The following is a 23,876-nucleotide window of genomic DNA, read 5'->3' as shown; positions in this document are numbered from 1 at the left end:
GGGCCTCCTCCCGCCACCACCGACTCCTCCCGCGGAATAATATTTGGGCTGTTGGCCGGGGGGCGGGGGCCAGATCCGGAGGCCGCCTGGGAGAAGCCAGAAACCGCAGGGCTTCCTGCCTCGGGCTGGCCGACTCCGGGAGAGACCCCCAAGCCCGAGGGAGGGGGGCGGGTGCCTGGGGAGACTGAGGGCCTTTCTCTCGGCCCCAGTTGTTTTTTCCAGGAACCGGGAGGAATTCCCCGGCCTGCCCAGGACAGCAAGGCTGGTGGGACGGACAGGGAGCCAGCGCGGCAGGGGGCGGGGGTGACACGCAGCCTGCAAGGCGGGGCACAGCGACAGGAATAGAGGGCCTGGCCCGCGAGGTGGCAGGTAGAGGCGGAAACCAGGGAGCTGGGAGAGGGAAAGAGGCCAGAGAGAGAGAGACCAGAGATCCAGGAAAGGAGTCGGGGGAGATGGACCCCGGGAAAGAGTCACTGAGAAAAAGAGGGAGAAATCCAAAGTCCCAGGGGAAGGGAGGGCGGGAGTCCAAACAGTAGAGAGAGAAAAAAAGAGGAGAGAGAGACAGAGAGAGGAAGGGGTAAGATCGAGGTGGGCCATGGGAGAGACAGCCACACAGAGACAGCGCCAGCAGCTCAAAGAAACCAAGAGACCCAGATAAAGGCACAGAAAGAGGGTCAGGGACAGATAGATACAGAATGAAATGACACTGGCTGGGTGCGGTGGCTCATGTCTATAATCTCAGCACTTTGGGAGGGTGAGGCAGGAGGACCGCTTGAGGCCAAGAGTTCAAGAATAGCCTGCACAACACAAGGAAACCCCCTCTGTATAAAAAAAAAAAAAAAAAAATTAAAATTAGCCAGGCATGGTGGTGCACACCTGTAGTCCCAGCTACTCGGGAGGCTGAGGAGAGAGGATTGCTTGAGCCAGGGAGGTCAACGCCGCAGTGAGCTGTGATTGTGTCACTGCACTCCAGCATGGGTGATAGAGCAAGACCCTATCTCAAAAACAAAGGAAGGAAGGGAGGGAGGGAGGGAAAGAAAAGGAAAGAAAAGAAAAGGAAGGAAGGAGGGAGGGAGGGAAAGAAAGGACATTAAGAATCAAGAAAGACGGACCCACAGAAACTGAACGACACATCACACTGGTGTGCACGCGCGCACACACACATGCACACACAGGTGGATTAGACAAAGTCTTTGATTTTCAAATGACTGAATGGCTGGCTGGCTGACTGAATACATGAATGAGCAAAGAGAGCCAGCAACTAGGAAAGGCAGATGACAGGTGAGGAAAAGACAGAATCAGATCTGCCCTGTCCACCCACTCCAGCCCTGCTGAATGACCTCAGCCCAGCCCCATCCCATCCGGGCCTCAGTTTCCATTCTGAAAGGAGGGGTGGGAGGTGCACAGTTGTGTTTCCAGGACAGCCAATCTGAGCAACAGACAGGCCAACTCGGAGTCTCAGGAGAGACCTAGGGGACAGACACCCGGATCCCAAATCCAGAGGAGTGGCTGAAGGAGGACGCAGCTCCTTCCCCACACACTCTCCTGCAAAAGCAAAGGACGCACACCAGGCCAGCAGACTCTCCACACACACTCACATGCAAACGTAACACAACAGGTACGCAGCAAAGGCAGGCATCAGACACACACAAACACACATGCTTTTTTTTTTTGAGATGGAGTTTCGCTCTTGTTACCCAGGCTGGAATGCAATGGCGCGATCTCGGCTCACCGCAACCTCTGCCTCCTGGGTTCAGGCAATTCTCCTGCCTCAGCCTCCTGAGTAGCTGGGATTACAGGCACGCGCCACCATGCCCAGCTAATTTTTGTATTTTTAGTAGAGACAGGGTTTCACCATGTTGACCAGGTTGGTCTCAATCTCTTGACCTCGTGATCCACCCGCCTCGGCCTCCCAGAGTGCTGGGATTACAGGCGTGAGCCACTGCGCCCGGCCACATGCTTTTTTCTGTTTGTTTTTGAGACACTCTTGCTCTGTCACCCAGGCTGGAGTACAGTGGTGCAATCTTGGCTCGCTGCAGTCTCTCCCTCCCAGGTTCAAGCAATTCTCCTGCCTTAGCCTCCTGAGTAGCAGGGACTACAGGAGTCATGAGCCACCACAGCTGGCCGAATTTTTACATTTGTAGTAGAAACGAGATTTCGCCATCTTGGCCAGGCTTGTCTGGAACTCCTGACCTTAAGTGATCCTCCCACCTCAACCTCCAAAGTACTGGGATTACAGGCATTAGCCACCACACCTAGCCTACATGCTTTCTTTAAAGCATGCAGATATACACAGACTCACAGAGACACACAGAGAACACACAAGAACAGCCAGCCCTACCATATGCATGCTGTCCCACACACACACTATTTGAGGCAGTGAGTTAGGCAGATAGTGACGTACAGACACACACATAACACAGAGTGAGACCCAGAGGGACCCAGGGATAGGTGTACACAGAGAGCCACCACACAAGACAATAAAGACAAAAGGCCTGGCGTGGTGGGTGGTTCATGCTGTAATCCTAGCACTTTGGGAGGCCAAGGTGGGCAGATCATCTGAGGTCAGGAGTTCGAGACCAGCCTGACCAATATGGTGAAAACCCATCTCTACTAAAAATACAAAAGTTAGCCAGGTGTCGCAGCGGGTGCCTGTAATCCCAGCTGCTTGGGAAGCTGAGGCATGAGAATCACTTGAACCCAGGAGGTGGAGATGCAGTGAGCCAAGATTGTGCCACTGCATTCCAGCCTGGGCAACTGAGCGCGACCCTGGCTCAATAAATAAATAAAAGAAATACACAAGAGTCTGGTATTCGCAGCCATCCAGGGCAAGTAAGCACACACCCAGGGAATGAACAGATACGCAAACCCACATAATCAAGGGATACCAACAATAGACAACACCCTGGCTGGGCGCTGTGGCTCCCGCCTGTAACCCCAGCACTTTGGGAGGCTTGAGGTGGGCGGAACACATGAGGTCAGGAGTTCAAGACCAGGCTGACCAACATAGTAAAACCTTGTCTCTACTAAAAATACAAAAATTAGCCAGGAATGGTGGTGTGTGCCTATAATCCCAGCTACTCAGGAGGCTGAGGCAGGAGAATCGCTTGAACCCAGGAGGCAGAGGTTGCAGTGAGCCGAGATCACACTACTGAACTCTAGCCTAGGGGACAGAGTAAGACTCCATCTCAGAAAAAAAAAATAGACAACACCCGGCAGTAGACCATGAGGACACTCCCCCCACACACACGCGCGCACACACACACGCAGATAAACTCTGACACATGCACCATCTCCAGTGGCTGAATTGACACCTCATCTGTCCTCTTCCTCCTCCCCAGCTTTGCCAAAGATTGCTAGGCCCTTAGGCTTCCAGAGCCTCAGAGGTAGAGGTATGCGTGTGTGTCTGGGAGGTGGGGGTGAGGAGATGGCCTTGGTCACGGCAGCGCCACCTCCCCCTCTGCTCTGGCCCCACTGCTGCGGGGGCTGCTATCTGTGAGCAAACTGTCCTTAGGGTCAGGGACAGCAAAGAGCCAAAGGTCAGGTCGATGCCTCCCCCAACTCCTCCCCCAGAGGCAGCCGGCTCTTGGGGGCAGGAAGCAGAAGGGACAGAGGAACAGAAATTCAGGTGTTCAAGCCCCATAGGGCCCACTAGCCAAGGAAAGGAGACATTCAGTAAGAGGCGGACATGGTACCTTTAATGATTAAACACAGCCAGTACCCCGCTTCCCGGGCAAGAATCAGACTTCAGTAGAAGTTCCCCACACCCTAACCAGCCTTTTCTGGTTTCTCCTGGAGCAGAGTTGGGCAACAGGATGGGCTTCGGAGAAAACCAAGGAATATTCTCACCTCCATGCTCCACCCAACCCATGCCAAAGAGAATGGTGATGACATGGCCAACACGGAGCTGCAGCGGCCACCATGGTACGTGCTGGCCCCCTGACATCATCACCCACCCAGCATGATGGCCAGCAAAGCACCTAATGGGCCAAAAAAGGTCTTATGTAGATGGTGGCCACCTTGGCACCCACTGTGCCAAGAAGTACACCAAAAAAGAAGTGGGCACAGCACCTAATGGGCCAACGATGGCACTGAAATGGCATCACTATCACACCCAAAGGGCCAACCAAGTTGGTGGCCATCAAACCATGCGGTGGATCAGCCAATAACAGGAATCAATGTAGCAGTCCTCACAGTACCCAGGGGGCCTCCAAGATGTATTGACGGTGGTTATCACAGTACCCAACGAATCCACTCGATGCCCACTGAGACGGCAGTCATTACAGTAAGTAATAGACCAAGCCGGATGTTAACCAATGGGGCAAGCGATGTGTCACCAGAAGCATCAGGCCCCAAGAGCTTCATGGTGCGAGCTCCAGCCATACCCACCACCATGTTCCCAACCCCTGCTAGGATGCATTAAGCAGAGAGCGGGAATAGAGGCTCTGGTAGTATACTCCAGGCTCCCCACCCTCAGCCCCATAGCCCCCAAACCCCACGTCCAGTTTGGGAGGTGCTGGTGTCTGTTCCGACATCAGGTTATTGATGGAGAAAGGGTGGTTGAAGTTGTAGGGCGCATCCAGCTTCAGGTCCCCTGGGAGCTCCAGGCCAGTGAAATAGGGTGTGGAGGAAGGGGGTGAGCCACAGTCCAGAGCCCCCACATCTTCCCCGCCCTGGGCCTCAGGCTCGGGGGCTGGAGGAGGGGGCTGGGGCGGGGAGGTGACCGTGGCAGTGGCGGTGGTGGTGGAGGGAGCAGACCCTGTCCCATTCCTTGAGGTGGTGGCAGCCCCACTGCCCCCTTTCTTCACCTTCTCCTCCAGCTTGAAGCGCTTCTGGCGGCGCAGGTAGCAGCCGTTCTCAAACATGTTCCCTGAGCTGGGGTGCAGGGCCCAGTAGGAGCCCTTGCCAGGCTTGTCTGGGGAGCGCGCCACCTTGACGAAACAGTCATTGAAAGACAGTGAGTGGCGGATGGAGTTCTGCCAGCGCTGCTGGTTCTCCCGGTAGTAAGGGAAGAGGTCCATGATCCACTGGTAGATTTCACTTAAGGTCAGCATCTTCCCCGGCGCCTGCTGGATGGCCATGGTGATAAGCGAGATGTAGGAATACGGAGGCTTGGCGTGTGCCAGGGGCCGCCGGTACCCCTTCGGCATCTCCTTCCCGTGCACCAGCCCAGGACCTGGGGCCCCGTACCCTGAGCTGCTGCCGCCACCACTGCTGGTACCCAGGCCTGGGAAGGTGGGCCCCAGGGGTGCTGCGGGGGCTGGGGGGGCCAGGGGTCCGGAGGGCAGTGGGGAGGCAGGGAGGCCCCCAGGGGGATAGGGAGAGCTCAGAGGGTTCAGGGTCATGTAGGAGTTGAGAGGGGCCATGGTGGGCACTGGGGTCACTGGAGAGTAGACCTAGAGGAAAAGATGAAAGGGGTCAGTGGGGCTCCACTCTGCTGGTCAGCGAAGGATCCCAGGATCCACCACGTGTCTGTCTGTCTGTCTGTCTGTCTGTCTGTCTGTCTGTCTGTCTTTCCTCCTCTACAAATCCTTCCATCATTACCTCTCTCTGCAGAAAGCTGTCTCTCAAGGTCTCTCCTCACTCTGGATACACTCCCTGCCCTCCCCACCCTGTTTCCCACCCACCATGCTCCCATACACTCAAGATCATGCTTGAAGTGCTTCTCCAGGGTTTGGGACACCGAGGGGAGTCTCTGAAATCCTTTGAGCATGTCGACAAAGTAAAAGCTATTTTCAAAATAATGCTTTGTTTGTTTGTTTGTTTGAGGCGGAGTCTTGCTCTATTGCCCAGGCTGGAGTGCAGTGGTGTGATCTTGGCTCACTGCAACCTCTGCTTCCCAGGTTCAACCGATTCTCTTGCCTCAGCCTCGTCAGTAGCTGAGATTACAGGCGCCCACTACCATGCCCAGCTTTTTTTTTTTTTTTTTTTTTGTATTTTTAGTAGAGACGGGATTTCCCCATGTTGGCCAGGCTCGTCTTGAACTCCTGACCTCGTGATCTTCCCACCTTGGCCTCCCAAAGTGCTGGGATTACAAGCGTGAGCCACCATGCCCAGCAGTGCGAAGTTATTACTGGCCCTTTCCACTCCCTTTCTCATGAAGTGTACAGTGGAGCTTTCCAGAGGCGTTCATATTATATATTTTTATATTTATATTTATATATATTAATATTAATATTAATATATATATATATTTTTTGAGACGGAGTCTTGCTCTGTCGCCAGGCTGGAGTGCAATGGTACGTCCTCAGCTCACTGCAACCTCTGCCTCCTGGGTTCAAGAGATTCTGCCTCAGCCTCCCAAGTCGCTGGGACTACAGGTGTGTGCCACCACACCCAGCTAATTTTTGTATTTTTAGTAGAGATGAGGTTTCACCATGCTGGCCAGGATGGTCTCAATCTCTTGACCTCGTGATCCACCCGCCTTGGCCTCCCAAAATCCTAGGATTATAGGCATGAGCCACTGTGCCCAGCCAAAATATAGTTCTTTTAATAAAAATGCTTTTACACTAACAAATGATTGCTATTTTAAAATGAACTAATACAAGTTTTTAACATTTCTCAGTGGTAGTTTTAAATATGGAAAATGTAGATTGACATAACCCACATAGACAGAAACTGGGCTCCTCAGTAATTTTTTTTTTTTTGCACAGGGTCTCACTCTGTCACTCAGGCTGGAGTACAGTGGTGCAATCACAGCTCACTATAGCCTCAAACTCTGGGGCTCAACTCAAGTGATCCTCCTGCCTCAACCACCCAGGTAGCTGGGACTACAGGCATGCACCACCACACCCAGGTTATTTATTTATTTAGAGACAGAGTCTCGCTCTGTTGTCCAGGCTGGAGTGCGGTGGCACAGCCTTGGCTCACTGCAACCTCCGCCTTCCGGGTTCAAGCTATTCTCATGCCTCAGCCTACCAAGTAGCTGGAATCAGAGGCATGCACCCCACACCCTGCTAATTTTTTGTATTTTTAGTAGGGACAGGGATTCACCATGTTGCCCAGGCTGTTCTCAACTCCTGGCCTCAAGTAATCCTCCTGCCTTGGCCTCCCAATAGAATGTTACCACTTTGGGAGGCTGAGGAGGGTGGATTACTTGAGTTCAGGAGTTGGAGACTAGTCTGGCAACATGGCGAAACCCTGTCTCTACCAAAAATACAAAAATCAGCCAAGCTTCGTGGCACATGCCTGTAATCCCAGCTACTCGGGAGGTAAGGCAGGAGGATTGCTCGAGCTGAGGAGTTGAAGGCTGCAGTGAGCTGAGATCACACCATTGTACTCCAGCCTAGAAAACGGAGCAAGACTCCGTCTCACAAAGAAATAAACATAAAAATAGGGGTTCTGAGACCAAAAAACTTAAGAATTTCTGGTTTATTAGGTAAATCAGCAATTCTCAAGTTTAGGAATTATAAATAGTAATTATAACTCTCTAATAATCTAACATATATGTGTAACTCTCTTCAATCTTTTAGCTTATACAATTACTGTATTTAGGCCGGACGCAGTGGCTCACACCTGTAATCCCAGCACTTTGGGAACCCTAGGCAGACAGATCACTTGAGGTCAGGAGTTCAAGACCAGCCTGGCCAACATGGGGAAACCCTGTCTCTACTAAAAATACAAAAAATAGCTGGGCATGGTGGCATGTGCTTGTAGTTCCAGCTACTCAGGAGGCTGAGGCAGGAGAATCTCTTGAACCCAGAGGTGGAGGAGGTTGCAGTGAGCCAAGATTATACCACTGCACTCCAGCCTGGGTGACAGAGCCTAACTCCATCTCAAAAAAAAACAAATAAAAAAGTACTGTATTTATAAATAAAAGTGTTTGAATATCAGAAATCACTTTTCAACCTAATAATATTATTTATCTATTTACTATATATCTTCAAATCTAAGACTTCTCTGAAAGCTGCAGCATTACTTTACATATTAATACAATTGGGAAAAACAGTTGAAATCACTGGACACCATTGACAGTAAAATGCATCCCATTTCTGGAAATGTTTAAATAGTGGTAAAAGGCGCGTCTTAGCTCAATGGAACACGGTAGATACTGCAACGCCTCGCTAAGTAACCCTCTGTATATTCTTTCATTCATTCAACCAATATTTATCAGTTGGCGGCTCCATGCCAGGCGCTGCTCCAAGCACTTCGCAAGAATCGTCTCCTTTAATCTTGACAACCATACTATGGGAGGAGGTGTTATGATGATGCCCATTTTACAGCTGAACTCGCTGAGAGGCCCAGAGAGGTCGTCGGGGTCACACAGCACGAGTGGGGGCAGAACTGGGATTCTGCAACCAGGCAGTCTGGCTCCAGACCTGTTGCGGGTCACACTATAAAAGCAGTGACTAGGACAGACAGAAATTCCCACCCTCATGGTGCCAACAGTCTAGCAGGAACACAACAGTGAACAGAAAATGCCAGAATAAGGCATGTTCGATGGTTGTTTCTTTGTATCTACCTACCCCTTCTCGACCACTTTCTCCAGGCCTGGAATCTCATTGCACTGCTTGGGTGGCGGGGGAGGGGGAGGGTTGTCTGCTATATATAGTACTGGCTAGAGCCACCAAATGTGAGTTAACTGGATACCGCCTGGTCTCCTGCCACCATAAGCTTCTATTGTTTTTTTGTTTTTTTTTTTAAGATGGGGTTTCACCATGATAGCCAGGCTGGTCCTGAACTCCGGACCTCAGGTGATCCACCCACCTCGGCCTCCCAAAGTGCTAGGATTACAGGCATGAGCCACCTCGCCCAGCCGTTTCTATTGTTTTTGTTTTGAGAGGAAGTCTCCCTCTGTCGCCCAAGCTAGAATCCAGTGTGTGACCCCCGCTCACTGCAACCTCCACCTCCCAGTTTCAAGTGATTCTCCCGCCTTGGCCTCCAGAGTAGCTGGGATTACAGGCACGCGCCACGACACCTGGCTAATTTTTGTATTTTTAGTAAAGACAAGGTTTTGCCACGTTGGTCGGGCTAGTCTCGAACTCCTGACCTCAGGTGATCCACCTGCCTCTGCCTCCCGAAGTGCTGAGATTACAGGCATGATCCACCGTGCCTGGCCCTACCACTGTACACTTCTGCAGGTCACAAGGTCCGGAGAGAAATGAGTCTTGCCAGGGTGGCTTAGGGAATCAGGGAGAGGGGTCCACCAACTCAACCCTAAGTCTCAGTTACAGTGGAAAAATCGCTCTTTTCCCTTCGTGTCTCTCCACGGAGCTTTTTCACCATATCTCTTTGAATCTCTGTTGGCTACTTTTGCCTTTGTGTTACCTGTCTTAGTACCATTACCCATCTTCCCCTCTCCCATCTTCCTCCCCACCCCCATTGTCTCCCCTTCCATCTCCTCCGCAACCTCTTCTGCTCTTCCTGCCCACCCCTCCCCAGTCCTCTCCCATCTCTCTTTCCCCTTGATCTTGTCTCTCTCTCCAGCCTTCCACCTCTTTCTCCCTTCCTTGGCACTCTCTCACTACCCCACTCTACCCTACTCCGCTCCCATCTCTCTTCCTCCTGCAGTCCATCTTCCCGTCTTTTTTTTTTTAATTTTTGAGATGGAGTCTCTGTTGCCCAGGCTGGAGTGCAGAGGCTCAATTTCAGCTCACTCCAACCTCTGCCTCCCGGGTTCGTGATTCTCCTGTTTCAGCCTCCCCAGTAACTGGGATTATAGGCACGAGCCACCATGCCCAGCTAATTTTTTTATTTTTAGTGGAGATGAAGTTTCACCATGTTGGCCAGGCTGGTCTTGAACTCCTGACTGCAAGCAATTCACCCACCTCCCAAAGCGCTGAGATGACAGTCATGAGGCTGAATCATCCCAATTCAGCCTCCCAAAGTACTGAGATGACAGTCATGAGCCCCCGAGCCACGCCACCATCTTCTTACCTATCATCTTTCTCTTTCCCTCCCTCCTTCCCTCCCTTCATCAAATTCATTCCCCTTCACCCCAAGTCTCACAGTGAAACTGCAGCCACAGTTACTCCTTTCCCCCACTCAGGCTTTCCCCCTGGTTGGTGGCTTCGGGCCCCTCCCCAGAATAAGAAAAGAGATGAGGTGAGAAGGTGATGGATTCAGGGGGGTCCACAGAGTTTCCAAATCCCCCTATACACCCACCCCCATTTCGCCAACCCAGTCAGGCTCTCTGGTATTGCAGAGTAAGACAGATAGGGACCCCAGGTCCCTCCTTTCTGGCTCCCCACCCACCCGGAAGTCCTCCCTGAGGTCAGACCTCAAGCACTCCAGCTGCCCTAATCCACTCTAAGCTTTCCCACACCTCGGGGTGGGATGAACCCCTGGTGTCCGGGTCTGAGCCGGATCTCCCCTGCCAGGGCGGGGCTGAGACTGGGGGGAAGCCCTCAGGGGACTTGCACCCCCACACCAGGAGACTGGAATTTCTCCTCTTTCATTTCCTTATTGTCTCTGGAGAAGGGTGTGACAGAGCAGAGGAAGGCAGAGTGAAGCCAGAAGCCAAGTTTCTCGTCCCAGACCCAAGCCAGGACCCCAGCCTTCTGCGTGTGGGGCTTCTGCGTTTCCACCTCAAAAACGGGGGAGCAGCGGGGTCAGCTAATCTGCAAGAACCTGAGGCCAACAGGGATATCCTGGGATGGTAACTGTCCAAGTTCCTTGCAGACAGCAAGTTCCCTGAGTGTTAATGTCACCCCAGCCAGAGGGTGCTATGGGCAAGAAGTAGTTTGGGGACCCTCTCAGCTCTCATTTGCTGGCTGAGTGTAGATATTTCTCTCCCCATTGTTCTGACCCAAGGGGAAGAGGTGGCCTCACTTGATGGGAAGGTCGGGGAGAGCCTCAGAGAGTACCCCCCAACCATTTCCATTCCTGCACATATTGACTCTTCCAAAATATGCCCGAAATGCTTATTACCTGCAGACTGTCACTCTATTACTATTATTATTATTTTTGTGATAGGGTCTCATTCTGTCACCCGGGCTAGAGTGCCACGATATGATCACAGCTCCCAGCAGCCTCGACCTCCTGGCCTCAAGCCATCCTCCCACCTCAGCCTCCCAAGTAGCTTAGACCATAGGCATGGCTGGCTAATTAAAAAAAAAATTTGGGGGAGGGGTAAAGACAGGGTCTCCCTATGCTGCTGAGGCCATCCCCGAACTCCTGGGCTCAAGTGATCCTCCCACTTCGACTTCCCAAGGTGCTGGGATTACAAGTGTGAGCCATAGTGCCAGCTATCCTTCAATTTCTGCCAAATTTCCATACAAATTATCCCCTAAACTTGGATCTATTCAGACTGTGCCCCAAATATCAACTCCTCCTGCCTAGACCCCCGTCAGTTACTTAAGATGTGTCCCCAAAACACCTGTAGTTGGTTTGTACAATTGGTCTGTAGTTGGTTCCTTTAAATCGGGCCCCCAGACTTTGAGTTCTTCAGAGGTCCAGCTGGGATCATCCCCCACGACCTGGAAGCCTCCACAGGGAAGGTCTTCCACATCTCTCAACTGATACTTCCAGCCACCCTGACTCCACCTCTCAACACTCCCAATCCCTTCCCCGGTTGGCCCTGCCCCACCCCACGTGCACCTCACACCTCCCCAAACCCAGGACTGGCCCCTCCTGGGCACCGTGCCAAGCCCTGAAGGCCTGGGGATCCAGGAATCCCACCCTACAGTTTCAAACCCCAGACCCAAGACTCAAGCACGCTGGGGCCCCCGAAGCCACCAGATCTTCAATCCTGGAAGAGCCCAGCCATTCCTGCTACACACCCCTCTTCAAGCTCACAGTCCCCTTCCACTTAGAAGTCCAAGTGTCCAGATCCCCCCGCTCCTTCTCAGACAGAGACCTCAACCCCCAGCCCCCACAACTTCACAACGTTGATTATAGAGTGAGTTAGCTAAGGTGTCGGAGTCCTTGCAGCAAGAGGAATGTGAGTCAGACTTGGGGAAGGACTTTCTGTCTGCAGGGGTGAGGGAATTAGGACATGCTCCCATCCCCTACTCCAGGGAAGCCTCGTCTGAGGTGAGACTGGATGGGAACTTTAGCGATAGTTGGAGGTTGCTGGATGGCAAGGAGCAGGGGAAGGTGCATAATCTAAAACTCTCCAGCTGCCGACTTGGGGAGTCCCTGCTGAGGGTCAGGGGTAGGGTCGGGGCTGGGGCTGGGGGATGGAGATCGGCCCCTCTCCTGCCAGTGCGGACGGCCACATCTGCTCCCAGATGCCCACCTGTTATTTCAGACTCCCGAAACGAAGCTTCATCTCTGAGCACCCATCTCTTACCCCTGAACACCAACCCCTATTTCTGACCCTACCTTACATCGCCAGCTGATGCTCACCCCCGAACCCCAGTTCTTTAACACAGTATGCTGGCCCTGAGCTCCCACCTCACTCTTCCCTTAATGGTGACTCCTCCTCCATCTTTTAGTCTTTCTTTCCCTCCAACTTTGAACCTCACATCCTGAATCCCTCCACCCTGTCCCCTACCCTGGAACTCTGATTCCTATCTTTGGTTGGTTCATTTAAATCCCTGGCTTTTGGGGGCCCCCAACACCCGGCTCCCACGTTTAAGGTGTGACCCGACCCTTGGCTAAATGTTCCTGACTTCCATTTTTAAGCCCCGGCCGCGGCGTGGCTGCACTAACAGCGTTCCCATCCATGCCTCGTCCTGGGTCCCTGACTCCCACACCTGGTCTCCGCGCCCCCAGTTCCCCGGCTGCCCAACTAGACGCCTTTGCGCCCATCTGAACCCACACCCAGTCCCTGCTCCATGTGAGCCCACAGCCCGATACCTGGCCCCCACTTCCCGCTCCGCCATCCCCGAGGACACACCTCGCCCGCCTCCGGGTAGTAGCTCCACTCGGCCAGGTCATGGGCCTCCATCTTCACCGAGCCCAGCATCCCCCGGGCTTGCGCCCCCACCCGCCCCCGCTCCGGCCCCGGGGGAACGGAGCGCCCTGGATCTCTCCGCGGGCACGGCCAGAGCTCTCACCGGCGCCCGCCCGTCCGACCGCCCGGGGTACGGCTGTCCCGAGCGCCGCGGGAGGTGGCCACGCTTTATAGCTGGGACACCCCCGCCCTCGCCCGCCCCGGGCTCCCCTCCCGCCTCCCCCAGGGCGGTGCTCTTGGACTGGGGCGCCCCCTGCGGGACTGCCAGGAGACAGACCTCAGGCGCCGGGGACCGCAGCCCCGGGACGCGACAGCTGGGGGTGATTCAGGAGCGAGGGAGCTGCCGGTTAAGACGTTGCAGATACCAAGGGCCCTGAGGGCAGAACTCTGGAGCCTTTCTACAGCAGGGGGTTTCATCATCTCAACAGGAGAGGACGAAGAGCCAGAACCAAGCGTGAACACCGGGGAAGAGAGAGGAATTGGAGCGCTAGGGCCTCTATGCGACTGTAAAGACCCGTAAGCGAAATCACATCCCCATCGGACAGACAGGAAGACTGAGGCTTCCGACGGCTAGAAATGCTTCAATTTGGCCGGGCGCGGTGGTTCACGCCTGAAATTCCAACACTTTGGGAGGCCGAGGCGGGCGGGCGGTTCACTTTTGGTCAGGAGTTCAAGACCAGCCTGGCTAGGAAGGTGAAACCCCATCTCTACTAAAAATACAAAAACTAGCTAGGCATGGTGGTGCATGCCTGTAATTCAAGCTACTCGGGAGGCTGAGGCAGGAGAATCGTTTGAACTCTGGAAGCGGAGGTTGCAGTGAGCCGAGATCGCATCACTGCACTAAGCCTCGGCGACAGAGCAAGACCCCGTCTCAAAAGGAAGTGCTTCAGATTGTTGAAATGGTCAAGAACAAAGGTGGAGGTGATCGGGGCCTCTGAGCAGACCCCACTAGGGCAACAGACTCCCTTCCTTCCAAGACCAGGAGCTTCGCTGCCCAGACTCCCCATTCTGCAATATCAGCCAGCCGTCCAGGGACTCAGCACCACTGAGAACTTCATTTCCCAGAATGCTCTAGCTCCCTTTCCGTCCTGTGCCTGCCAAGTGACTACATTTCCCAGAAGACGTAGCGACCCAGGACCGGATATCAAAGGGCCGCTCGCCGTAGTATGGAGGCGGGCGGAAGACCGCTCGCACGGTGAGAGGCATGGGTGGGGTCGGGTTGTGGTCTGGACTCCATTTCCCGGCGGCCCTGCGTGTGTGGCGCGTGCGCACCGTTCCCCGCGGCGAACGGAAGATGGCGGCGGCAGCGTCTAGGAAGCGGCGCTGCTGAGGGGGCGCGAGGGGGACGGAGGCCGGAGCCGTGGTGAGCGGGAGGCGGCGTAAGGGCCCAGGGACGAAGGGAGGAGGCACCTAAAGAAAAAGGGGCGCGCGGGCGGGGATGGCGCCGCTGTAGGGAGAAGGGAACAGTGGTGTTAGCGACCCGTGTTTCTTTCCCTGTTCAGGACCCTTTTTTAGCTCCCTAGTGCCCTCGGGGCAAAGTTCCAACGTGGCCTCCTGGCGCATCCGCCCCGCAGACCTCGCCGGCTTCGACCCGGCCTCTTTGCTTCTTCCCCACCTCACAGCCGCCCTGTCCTTTCGGTTCCTTAAACTTGCTGTGTGCTTTCCCGCTTCGGAGATTTTGCACAGGCTGTCCCTTCTGCCCGCAACATCCTTTTACCCATTCTGTCTGGCTAACTCCCGTTCATCCTTCGGGTCTCGGCACCAACGTCACTTCCTCTGCGAAGCCCTCCTTCCCTGCCCTCCATCCCGAAATCCTCCTGTTAAATGCTCCTTTTGGTCCCTGTTTCTTCATGTCACGTGTTGTCTAATGTGTTATCCGACTCTTATCTGTGTGCTGTTTTATGATGTCTGTGACCGTGTGTTCCATGAGAGTAGGGACTGGGTTTGTCTCTGTCGCCACTGTGATCCCAGCACAGCGCCAGTCACGCCGGAGGCGGTAATGCTCACTGAATGAATGAAAGATACTCCTAGGGCCAGTCTGGGGAAACACGGCAGTCGTCTGATTCTCAGGTGGCAGTGGGGCAGGGTACCACTCTTCTCCTAGCACACCGAGAGGGAAAGGGAAACAGTGATACTGTTCATCATAGCAAAAGGCTACACTCATCCCAAATGTTCTTAAATAAGACTGGCTGAAAGAAACTATAATACATCCACATAAAAAAATACTGTGCAACTCTAGAAAGGAATGAGGTAGATGAAAATCTCTATACACTGATATAGTGGCCTCCAGCATATATTAAGGTGTTAAGAGAAAACAAGTGAAGTGGAGGTTAGTGTTTATTGTATGTTTCGTTTTGTTTGTTTTTGAGGCAGGGTCTCACTCTGTCGTCCAGGCTGGCAAGATCTCAGCTCACTGCAACCTCCGCCTCCCTGATTCAATTGAGTCTCCCGCCTCAGCCTCCTGAATAGCTGGGATTACCAGCGTGTGCCACCATGCTCAGTAATTTTGGTATTTTTAGTAGAGACGGGGTTTCACTGTGTTGGCCAGGCTGGTCTTGAACTTCTGACTTCAAGTGATCTGCCCACCTTGGCCTCCCAGAGTGCTGGGATTACAGGCTTGAGCCACCAAGCCTGGCTTATATATGTCCTTTTTACAAAAGAAAGGGAAATATTTATATATGAGGTTTTTTTCTTTTCTTTTTCCTTTTTTTGCATAAAATCCAGCTCCTGCGGGAGAATTTTGTGTAAGTGTGTTTAAAAAAACAAAAACTGAAAGCATAAACCAGAAAGTAGAAGAAGAATGAAGCAGTAAAATATTTTGGTAGATCTGGATGTATTATCATCATGAAAAAAAGTGGAAATGTTTATTATGGGGTTTTGTGTTTGTTTTTGTTTTGTTTTTTTGAGGCAGAGTCTCTCTCTCTCTCTCTGCCAGGTTGGAGTGCAGTTGTGCTGGGATTATAGGCATGAGCCACCGTGCCTGGCGGTTTATTGAGTGTGCTGGTTGTCAGGTGGCCATGATCCTTGGCTTACATAAACAGACCTGGGCGTGAAAAACAGTGCCTTTCACATAAACAGTACTGCAGCATAGTGGTAAGGAAGCTCTTCATCCATGCTACTGGCTCTGCCTCTTACAAGTTGTGTGCCTTTGATCAGGTCGTTTACCTCCTTAGTCTTCAATTTCCTCATCTGTAAAAGTGAAGATTAAAAATAGTAACTTCCAGGGCCAGGCGCAGTGGCTCACGCCTATAATCCCATCACTTTGGGAGGCCAAGGCAGGTGGATCACCTGAGATGGGGAGTTTGAGACCAGCCTGACCAACATGGAAAAACCCCATCTCTACTAAAAATGCAAAATTAGCTGGGTGCGGTGGCTCACACCTTTAATCCTAGCAATTTGGGAGGCCAAGGTGGGCAGATCATAAGGTCAAGAGGTTGAGACCATCCTGGCCAACATGGTGAAACCCCATCTCTACTAAATATATAAAAATTATCTGGGCATGCACCTATAATCCCAGCTACTCAGGAAGCTGAGGCAAGAGAATTGCTTGAACCCAGGAAGCAGAGGCTGCAGTGAGCCGAGATCATGTCACTGTGACAGAGTGAGACTCTGTCTCAAAAAAAAAAAGATACAAAATTATCTGAGCATGGTGGTGCATGCCTGTGATCCTAACGACTTGGGATGCTGAGGCAGGAGAATTGCTTGAGCCCAGGAGACGGAGGTTGCAGTGAGCCGAGATCACGCCATTGCACTCCAGCCTGGGTAACAAGAGCGAAACTCCGTCTCAAAAAAGAAAAAAAGAGAGAGAGAGAGAGAGAGAGAACACTTGGGTTGCTTCTAGGCTTTATTATCAATCGTTCTGTAATTGGTATATCCTGCTGTGTTAATCATTTCAGAGTTTTGCTGGTGTGACCGTGATAGATGCCTAAAAGCCCCCTTCCTCCCTTTTACAAACAGCTTTGTAGTGTTCTAGAGAGCGGCTGAAACATCATTTATTGAAGCAGGCCTTTTCTGATGTATTGAGTGCCTACTGTGTGCTGGACGCTGACTGGTATTCCTCAGAGCTGTGTTTTTTGAAAGTTTGCTCTGAGCCAGGCACTGTGGTTGACGCCTGTAAACCCAGAACATTGGGAGGCCAAAGGAGGTGGAAGTTCAAAGTCAGGAGTTCAAGACCAGCCTGGCCAACATGGTGAAACCTGGTCTCTACTGAAAATACAAAAATTACTGGGCATGGTGGCACGCACCTGTAATCTGAGTTATTCAGGAGGCTGAGGTAGGAGAATCACCTAAACCCAGGAGGTGGAGGTTGCAGTGAGCCACGATTGTGCCACTGCACTCCAGCCTGGGTGACAGAAAAAAAATGTTTTCTCAAAAGAAAGAAAGTTTGCTCTTGTGCCTCAGGCACATCCTAGATGAAGAGACGGGAAGCATGGAGACTGCGAGGTGACTTGCACATTCATGTGGCCTGTGATTCAGCACGTTTGTGGTTGGCCCACTCTGTGTAAAGCACTAGAGGTGAGGCTTAGGCTTCTGCCTCTGCCTTGGGAGATATCAGTCTTCCCCAAGTTATAACCCCCACGCACACATCCGTAAGCCAGAGACAGACCCTGGAGGGGAGAGAGGCTTCAGAAGGCCTGACAGGGAGTTACAGGTTGGGAAGGAGGCTTGAGCCCTTTTTGTAAGTGTTCGGGTGACAATCCAGCCCAGCCCGTCTGCTGGTCCCCTGAGCTTGACTCATCCTCTTCTTTCCCAGGGACGACCTGCCGACAGCATGGCAAGCAGCAGTGGGGACAGCGTCACCCGCCGGAGCGTGGCATCACAGTTTTTTACTCAAGAGGAGGGGCCGGGCATTGATGGCATGACCACCTCAGAGAGGGTGAGCATGGGCGGGGCTTGGACTGAGGCAGAACAGTGCCTGGCTTTGGACAATCCACATTTAGGTGACAGAGCCCTGGGAGTGTCAAGGGGGCTGGACTGGGCCGGACTGGACTGGCGCTATCCCCTGCCCCCCCCTCCTTCCAGGTGGTGGATCTTCTGAACCAGGCAGCGCTGATTACCAATGACTCAAAGATCACAGTGCTTAAACAGGTGAGTGCTTGGGGACATCCTGGGCCAAGCAGGACAAAGGGAGGAGGCTGGGAACCTGAGAAAGAAGACACTGGCAATAACACTGGCATCCACATTTACACACGCAGTGTGTGCCAGCCACGGTGCTCAGTGCTGTGCCGGCCTGTGCTCCTCTAGTTCTCATGAAAGCTCCGTAAGGTAGGGTCGTTTCATCCCTGTTTTAGACAGAAAAAAGCAGACCCTGGGGCTTAAATCATTAGCCCAAGGTCACTCTGCTAGGAGCTGGCTGAACTAGTACTTGAATCCTGGATTCCAGCTCCAAGTTCTACGCTCTTCATCATTGCCTTTCTTCTCTGCCAATGTCCAGTCCGGTGGGGCAGACATGCCTGTCACCAGACAATAATGACCCAGCAGGACTGGGATGGAGAAGGAAGCCCAGGGGAGCTGTGGGAGCCCAGAGGGAGCTCCTGATGCAGCCTCGGGATGGGGAGTCAGGGAGGACTTTTGCCGTGGAGGACAAAGAATAAAGGAGAGAAGTGTACCAAGTGAGAGAGGCAGAGCATCTCTTTGGAGACAGTCTGGCTCTGTCACCCAGGTTGGAGTGTGGTGGCATGACCCTGGCTTACTGCAACTTCTGCCTCCTTCAGGATATTCACCTGCCTCAGCCTCCTGAGTAGCTGGGATTACAGGCACGTGCCACCATGCCTGGCTAATTTTTTTTTTTGAGACAGAGTCTTACTCTGTTGCCCAGGCTGGAGTGCAGTGGCACAGTCTCCACTCACTACAGCCTCCACCTCCCAGGTTCAAATGATTCTCCTGCCTCAACCTCCCAAGTAGCTGGGACTACAGGTGCTTGCCACCACGCCCAGCTAATTTTTTGTATTTTTAGTAGAGATGGGATTTCACTGTGTTAGCCAGAATGGTCTCGATCTCCTGACCTCGATCCACCCAACTCGGCCTCCCAAAGTGCTGGGATTACAGTCGTGAGTCACCGCCCCCGGCCTAAGTTTTGTATTTTTAGTAGAGATGGGTTTCACCATGTTGGCCAGGCTGGTCTCGAACTCCTGACCTCAATTGATCCACCTGCCTCAGCCTCCCAGAGCGCTGAGATTACAGGCACAAGCCACCGCACCCGGCCAAGAGAGGTAGAGCATGTCAAGCAGAGGGCACAGAAGTGTGTACAAAGGCAGAAGAAAGTGTGGGGCACTTGGGCTGTGCATGGTTCAGAGCAGGAGGTAGTCAGAGGTCAGAACCTGGCAGGGTTAGCGTGCCTGTGTGAGAACTTCAGTTCTGCTACTTCATCCGCCTGTGGCCTTGGGGAGTAGCCCCACCTCCACGGTGGAGTGGATGCGCATGGTGCCTACCTCATGGGTGAACAGGAGGCCGTTTAGCAGCAGTAGCTTGAATTGCAGCAGCCAAGTCCTGTTCCAGCACTTTACTTATAGGAGGATCTCCACGGCAAAGGTTTATTCCAAGGAGCCTGGCAGGCACAAGGGCTTCAGGAAACAGGTTCTCACTGTGAAGATGTTTGCTGACTCATGGCAGTGTGAGGTGGGGAATAGAAGCAGGAGAGTGGGGAGAACTGATGGACAGGTAAAAGGAGGCAAACCTCAGGAAGGGCTGAGCCCTGGGGCGTTTCCCTCTTTCCTGCAGCCCCTCCTGTGTCAAGTCCTCACTGCCTACCAGGACCTGTGCTTTGTAGGATCTCATAGCCTCCTAAGATCCCTGTGAGTTGATGTTTAGGAGTCTTGTTTTATAGAAGAGCAAACTGAGGTTCAGAGACCATGCTCAGGGCTTGGCACCCTTGGTAGGGAGCAGCAGAGCCAGGCATTGAAATGAGTGTATCTGCTGTCTTCCCCTAGACTCTATTGGCCCCTGATTTTATATAGGTATTCCTCCTCCCCACCCAATCTCCTTCCAGGTCCAGGAACTGATCATCAACAAAGACCCCACACTACTGGATAACTTTCTGGACGTGAGTGACTGTTAGAAAAGAAACGGGTATTATAGTACAGGGGAAAGGGGATGGATTCTGGTGTGGCCCTGATCCACCTTGTCTCTGACATTGGCAGGAGATCATCGCATTCCAAGCAGACAAGTCAATCGAAGTGCGAAAATTTGTCATTGGCTTCATCGAGGAGGCATGGTATGGGACGAGGCAGGGAGCCCCGGGAGCATGCTTACTGGAGGCAGCCTTCAGCTCCTGGCCTGACCTGGAGACCACCACTGAGAGTCCTGTCCTCCTCTTCCCAGACCCTTTCTCTCTTTAATGCACACTGATTCCCCAGCAAATACTTAAGATTGAAACCCTGCGGTCATCTGTGATTCCTCTACTTCTTCCACACTTCACATCTATGTCATCACTAAGGACTGTGGGCTCTGCTCTGAGAATATGTGCAGCATCTAACCGTTTGTCAGTCATTTCCTGTGCCACTACGCAGGTCCAAGTCCCCTTCCCTCCTGCCTGATGACTTCAGTGGGCTCTCTCTGGCTCCCGTGCTTCTTCTTTTTAGTTAAATTGAAATTCATATAACAAAATTAGCTATTTTGTAATCTTTTTTTCTTTTCGTTTTTGAAACTGAGTCTTGCTCTGTCATCCAGGCTGGAGTGTAGTGGCACAATCTTGGCTCATTGCCATGTCTACCTCCCAGGCTAAGAGATTTTTGTGCCTCGGCCTCCTGAGTAGCTGGGGTTACAGGCGCACGCCACCATGCCCTGTGCTGTGTTAGGTCCTTTCCTGTGTTATCCCCCGTAATCTTTACGGCAGCCTCGGCGGATACTGTGGTTATCCTCTTTTTACAGAAGGGGAAACAGGCTCAGAATGTTAAGGGACTTGTTCGAGCTGGCTCCCTCACTCCTTGGTTCATTAAACATTGACTGGATGTCCTCTGGCTGGGAAGAAGTGGAATAGCTGCTATGCAGTAAATACTCGTGTCTGTAAGGCACTGCACTAAAGGCTTGCGGAGCTTCGTTATTCAGTCCTCAGCATAATACTGTGGGTCAGTTGTTTGACCCTTTAACTGAAGAGAAAACGGGCTCAGAGAGCTGAAGTGAATTTCCTTAAGGTCATGCAGCCAGAATGTGGCAAAGCTGGGATTTTACTTATTTTTTATTTTTTTGGGTGGAGTCTTACCCTGTCACCCAGAGTGTGGTGGCACAATCTTGGCTCATTGCAACCGTCCGCCTTCCAGGCTAAGAGATTTTTGTGCCTCAGCCCCTGGAGGAGCTGGTATTACGGGCACCTGACACCACAGTCAGCTCTTTTGTTTGTTGTTGTTGTTTTGAGATAGAGTTTCACTCTTGTTGCCCAGGTTGGGGTGCAATGGCACGATTGCTGCCCACTGCCATCTCCCCTTCCCAGGTTCAAGCAATTCTCCTGCCTCAGCCTCCCAAGTAGCTGGGATTACAGGCACCCACCATCACGCCCTGCTAATTTTGTATTTTTAGTAGAGATGGGTGTTTCACCATGTTGGCCGGGTTGGTCTCAAACTCCTGACCTCAGGTGATCCACCTGGCTCGGGCTCCCAGAGTGCTGAGATTACAGACATGAGCCACCATACCCGGCCAAGGCTGGAATTTTAACTCATGTCTGCAATGAATGCCAGAGCCCAAATATCCTGTCTCCCCATTTACTGGCAGAATTTGTGGTAAATTTTCTAAATTTGTAAGAAGTCTGTTCAACAAATATATGCCACGTGGCTGCTGTTGTTTCAGGCATTCATGTTAGGCTGTAGTACAGCAGTGAGGAAAACTCACTGTTATTCCTGCCTTCATGTAGCTGACAGCTAAGTTTCATATTTTTGACCGATTTAATTAATTTTTCGGATTTTAATGTATGCTCTGAATTCCGTGCTGAGCTCTTATTTATTCATTGAACAGATATTTATTGGAGGCCCTTCATTTTTTTCAATGAAAGTGACCCTCCTGGGGTTGTTGCTAAGCTAGGAAAGGGTCTCCACTTTTTGAGCCCTCAGACTGAGGCAAGCAAAACTAGTAATTACATAAAACAAAGTGCTTTCAGGTACTGATGGCTGGTATTTGCTGAGTGATTTCTGTATGTCAGTCAGGCACTCTTCTGAGCACTTTATATGTATTGTTGCAATTTTCCCAAAAAAAATTTCATAAACAATTGAGATAGATATTCTTCTTGTAAATGAGGTGAAGTCGATTGCCCAAGTTCACACAGTTGTCTGGCCCTACTGTCCCTTATGTGAACAGCGGGCCCCTGAGAGAGCAAAGGAGTTGGGGTTGCAGGACCACTCTAGATTCAGGGGCGGCTCATTCTGGAGGCACCAAACACCGTTCCCAGCTTCTAGATGTGTCGTTCCAGTCCTCTGAAACAGGCCCCTGATTTGCCTTTCCTCCTGAACCTCAGGCTCCTCTCACCTGCCCCTTTTTTTCTTCATCCCTCAGTAAGCGAGACATTGAGTTACTGCTGAAACTCATTGCAAACCTCAACATGCTCTTGAGGGACGAGAATGTGAATGTGGTGAAGAAGGCCATCCTTACCATGACCCAGCTCTACAAGGTGGCCCTGCAGGTGAGAGCCCCCTCCCCACCCAGGGCCATCCTGCCTGATAGGTCTCATTGACAAACGGATATGTTGGGGTTCAAAACCAGCATCCAATCAGATTCTGTGAGCAAGATGTGCTGTTGATCTGTGGGAACAGACAACATGGAGCTCTAATGTCACTTGGGTCAGGAATTTGCACTTAAATATCATTCCTTCCATTGATCCAGCCATTTATTCACTCAACAAACGTTCCCTGAGCATGTTCTCTGTGCTCAGCCCTGGGCTAGGTGATGCTGGAGACATAGCGGTGACAAAGACAGCTTAGGACCTTCACAGTGCTTGTAACCCAAGGAGGGAGGCAGACCTTAATTAATGAATCACATAAATGTTGATTATGGACTGTGAGCGGAAGCAAACACTGTGCTGTGGTGTACATTAGCATTAATAAAATGAGTGAATCCGTTTTATCACCACCATCTTGTAAACTCAGCATCGTCACTCCTTTACGTTAAGACTTGAGCCTTCATCACCCTGAGTGGTTGCTGTCTGCATCCCCATGTGGGCAGGGCAAGGCCTGGCCACTACTGTGTCCCGTCTCCAGCATCACTCAGCACTGGGCTAGGGCAGAGCTGGAACTCAGGAACTGTTCTCCATGGTTCTCTGGGTATTGGTAGAGGGTGGTGGTGATTGATGCATTGTCTTCACCTCTTTGTCTCTTCTCTTCCTTCCGGGTCTGTTGGCAGTGGATGGTGAAGTCACGGGTCATTAGCGAGCTGCAGGAGGCCTGCTGGGACATGGTATCTGCCATGGCAGGGGACATCATCCTACTGTTGGACTCTGACAATGATGGCATCCGCACCCACGCCATCAAGTTTGTGGAGGGCCTCATTGTCACCCTGTCACCCCGAATGGCTGACTCGGAGATACCCCGACGCCAGGAGCATGATATCAGCCTGGACCGCATCCCTCGGGACCACCCCTACATCCAGTACAGTGAGTGCTGCCTTCAGCTGGTGCCCTTGATAGCCCTGCACCAGCTTCCTCTCCTTCACTCCTTTCCCGCTCCCCCTTATCTTTCTTGGTTTTACATTTCTGAAACTGTGTGCAGAAGTAAAGAGCCCTGATGCTGTGTTCAGATCAGAACTGCCCTGATTGCTCATCATGAACTTGGGCAAGTTACCTGTCTCTGTACTTCATTTTCTTTTTTGGAAACTGGAGACAATAACATAGTACTACTTTCACAGGTTTGTAGTGAAGTTTTATGAGTGTGAGCTAATCAATGCTAGCCAGTTTTACGATTTTCTTAACAGTAAATTATAAAAGTAGTACATAGGCCAGGTGTGGTGGCTCATGCACGTAGTCCTAGCGTTTTGAGAGGCTGAGGCAGGCCGATCATTTGTGGTCAGGAGTTCGAGACCAGCATGGCCAACATCGTGAAACGCCTTCTCTACTAAATAG

The 23,876-nt window shown here is 52.0% G+C and overlaps 2 protein-coding genes across 7 annotated transcripts in view; one reads left to right on the top strand and one right to left on the bottom strand.

The window, feature by feature from the left end:
• Positions 1–3,676: 3,676 nt before the first annotated feature.
• FOXA3 (forkhead box A3) lies at positions 3,677–12,981 on the bottom strand. The gene is made up of 2 exons (XM_002762251.6): positions 12,782–12,981; positions 3,677–5,396 (listed from the first exon to the last, which is right to left on the bottom strand). The coding sequence occupies exons 1-2, from the start codon at positions 12,848–12,850 to the stop codon at positions 4,410–4,412; spliced, it is 1,056 nt and encodes a 351-aa protein (XP_002762297.1). The 5' UTR covers positions 12,851–12,981; the 3' UTR covers positions 3,677–4,409.
• Positions 12,982–14,111: 1,130 nt separating this feature from the next.
• The window catches only part of SYMPK (symplekin scaffold protein), a 41,044-nt gene continuing 31,279 nt past the window's right edge, over positions 14,112–23,876 (top strand). For 2 of the 6 annotated variants that reach the window (XM_078360169.1, XM_008988251.5), the window contains exons 1-7: positions 14,112–14,201; positions 17,592–17,714; positions 17,861–17,926; positions 19,827–19,880; positions 19,978–20,051; positions 22,319–22,445; positions 23,162–23,411. In XM_078360169.1, coding sequence (XP_078216295.1) covers positions 17,610–17,714; positions 17,861–17,926; positions 19,827–19,880; positions 19,978–20,051; positions 22,319–22,445; positions 23,162–23,411 — 676 coding nt within the window. In that variant the 5' untranslated portion in view covers positions 14,112–14,201; positions 17,592–17,609. Of the gene's footprint in view, positions 14,218–14,607; positions 14,835–15,773; positions 15,932–17,591; positions 17,715–17,860; positions 17,927–19,826; positions 19,881–19,977; positions 20,052–22,318; positions 22,446–23,161; positions 23,412–23,876 lie in introns of those variants that run through there. The other 4 variants (XM_035283594.3, XM_035283592.3, XM_035283593.3 and 1 more) reach the window with 3 other exon arrangements.

This window comes from Callithrix jacchus, chromosome 22, assembly GCF_049354715.1.
Source record: "Callithrix jacchus isolate 240 chromosome 22, calJac240_pri, whole genome shotgun sequence".
Classification (NCBI taxonomy): domain Eukaryota; kingdom Metazoa; phylum Chordata; class Mammalia; order Primates; family Cebidae; genus Callithrix; species Callithrix jacchus.
Note: the sequence above shows the minus strand (reverse complement) of the source record. Positions and strands in the feature narration are given on the sequence as shown.

Bases quoted from the DNA above. Each gene is read 5' to 3' on its own strand.
- FOXA3 (XM_002762251.6), bottom strand. From the start codon at position 12,850: ATGCTGGGCTCGGTGAAGATGGAGGCCCATGACCTGGCCGAGTGGAGC. The intron at 5,397-12,781 runs GTGTGTCCTCGG...CTTTTCCTCTAG, and splicing joins ACTACCCGGAGGCGGGCGAG to GTCTACTCTCCAGTGACCCC.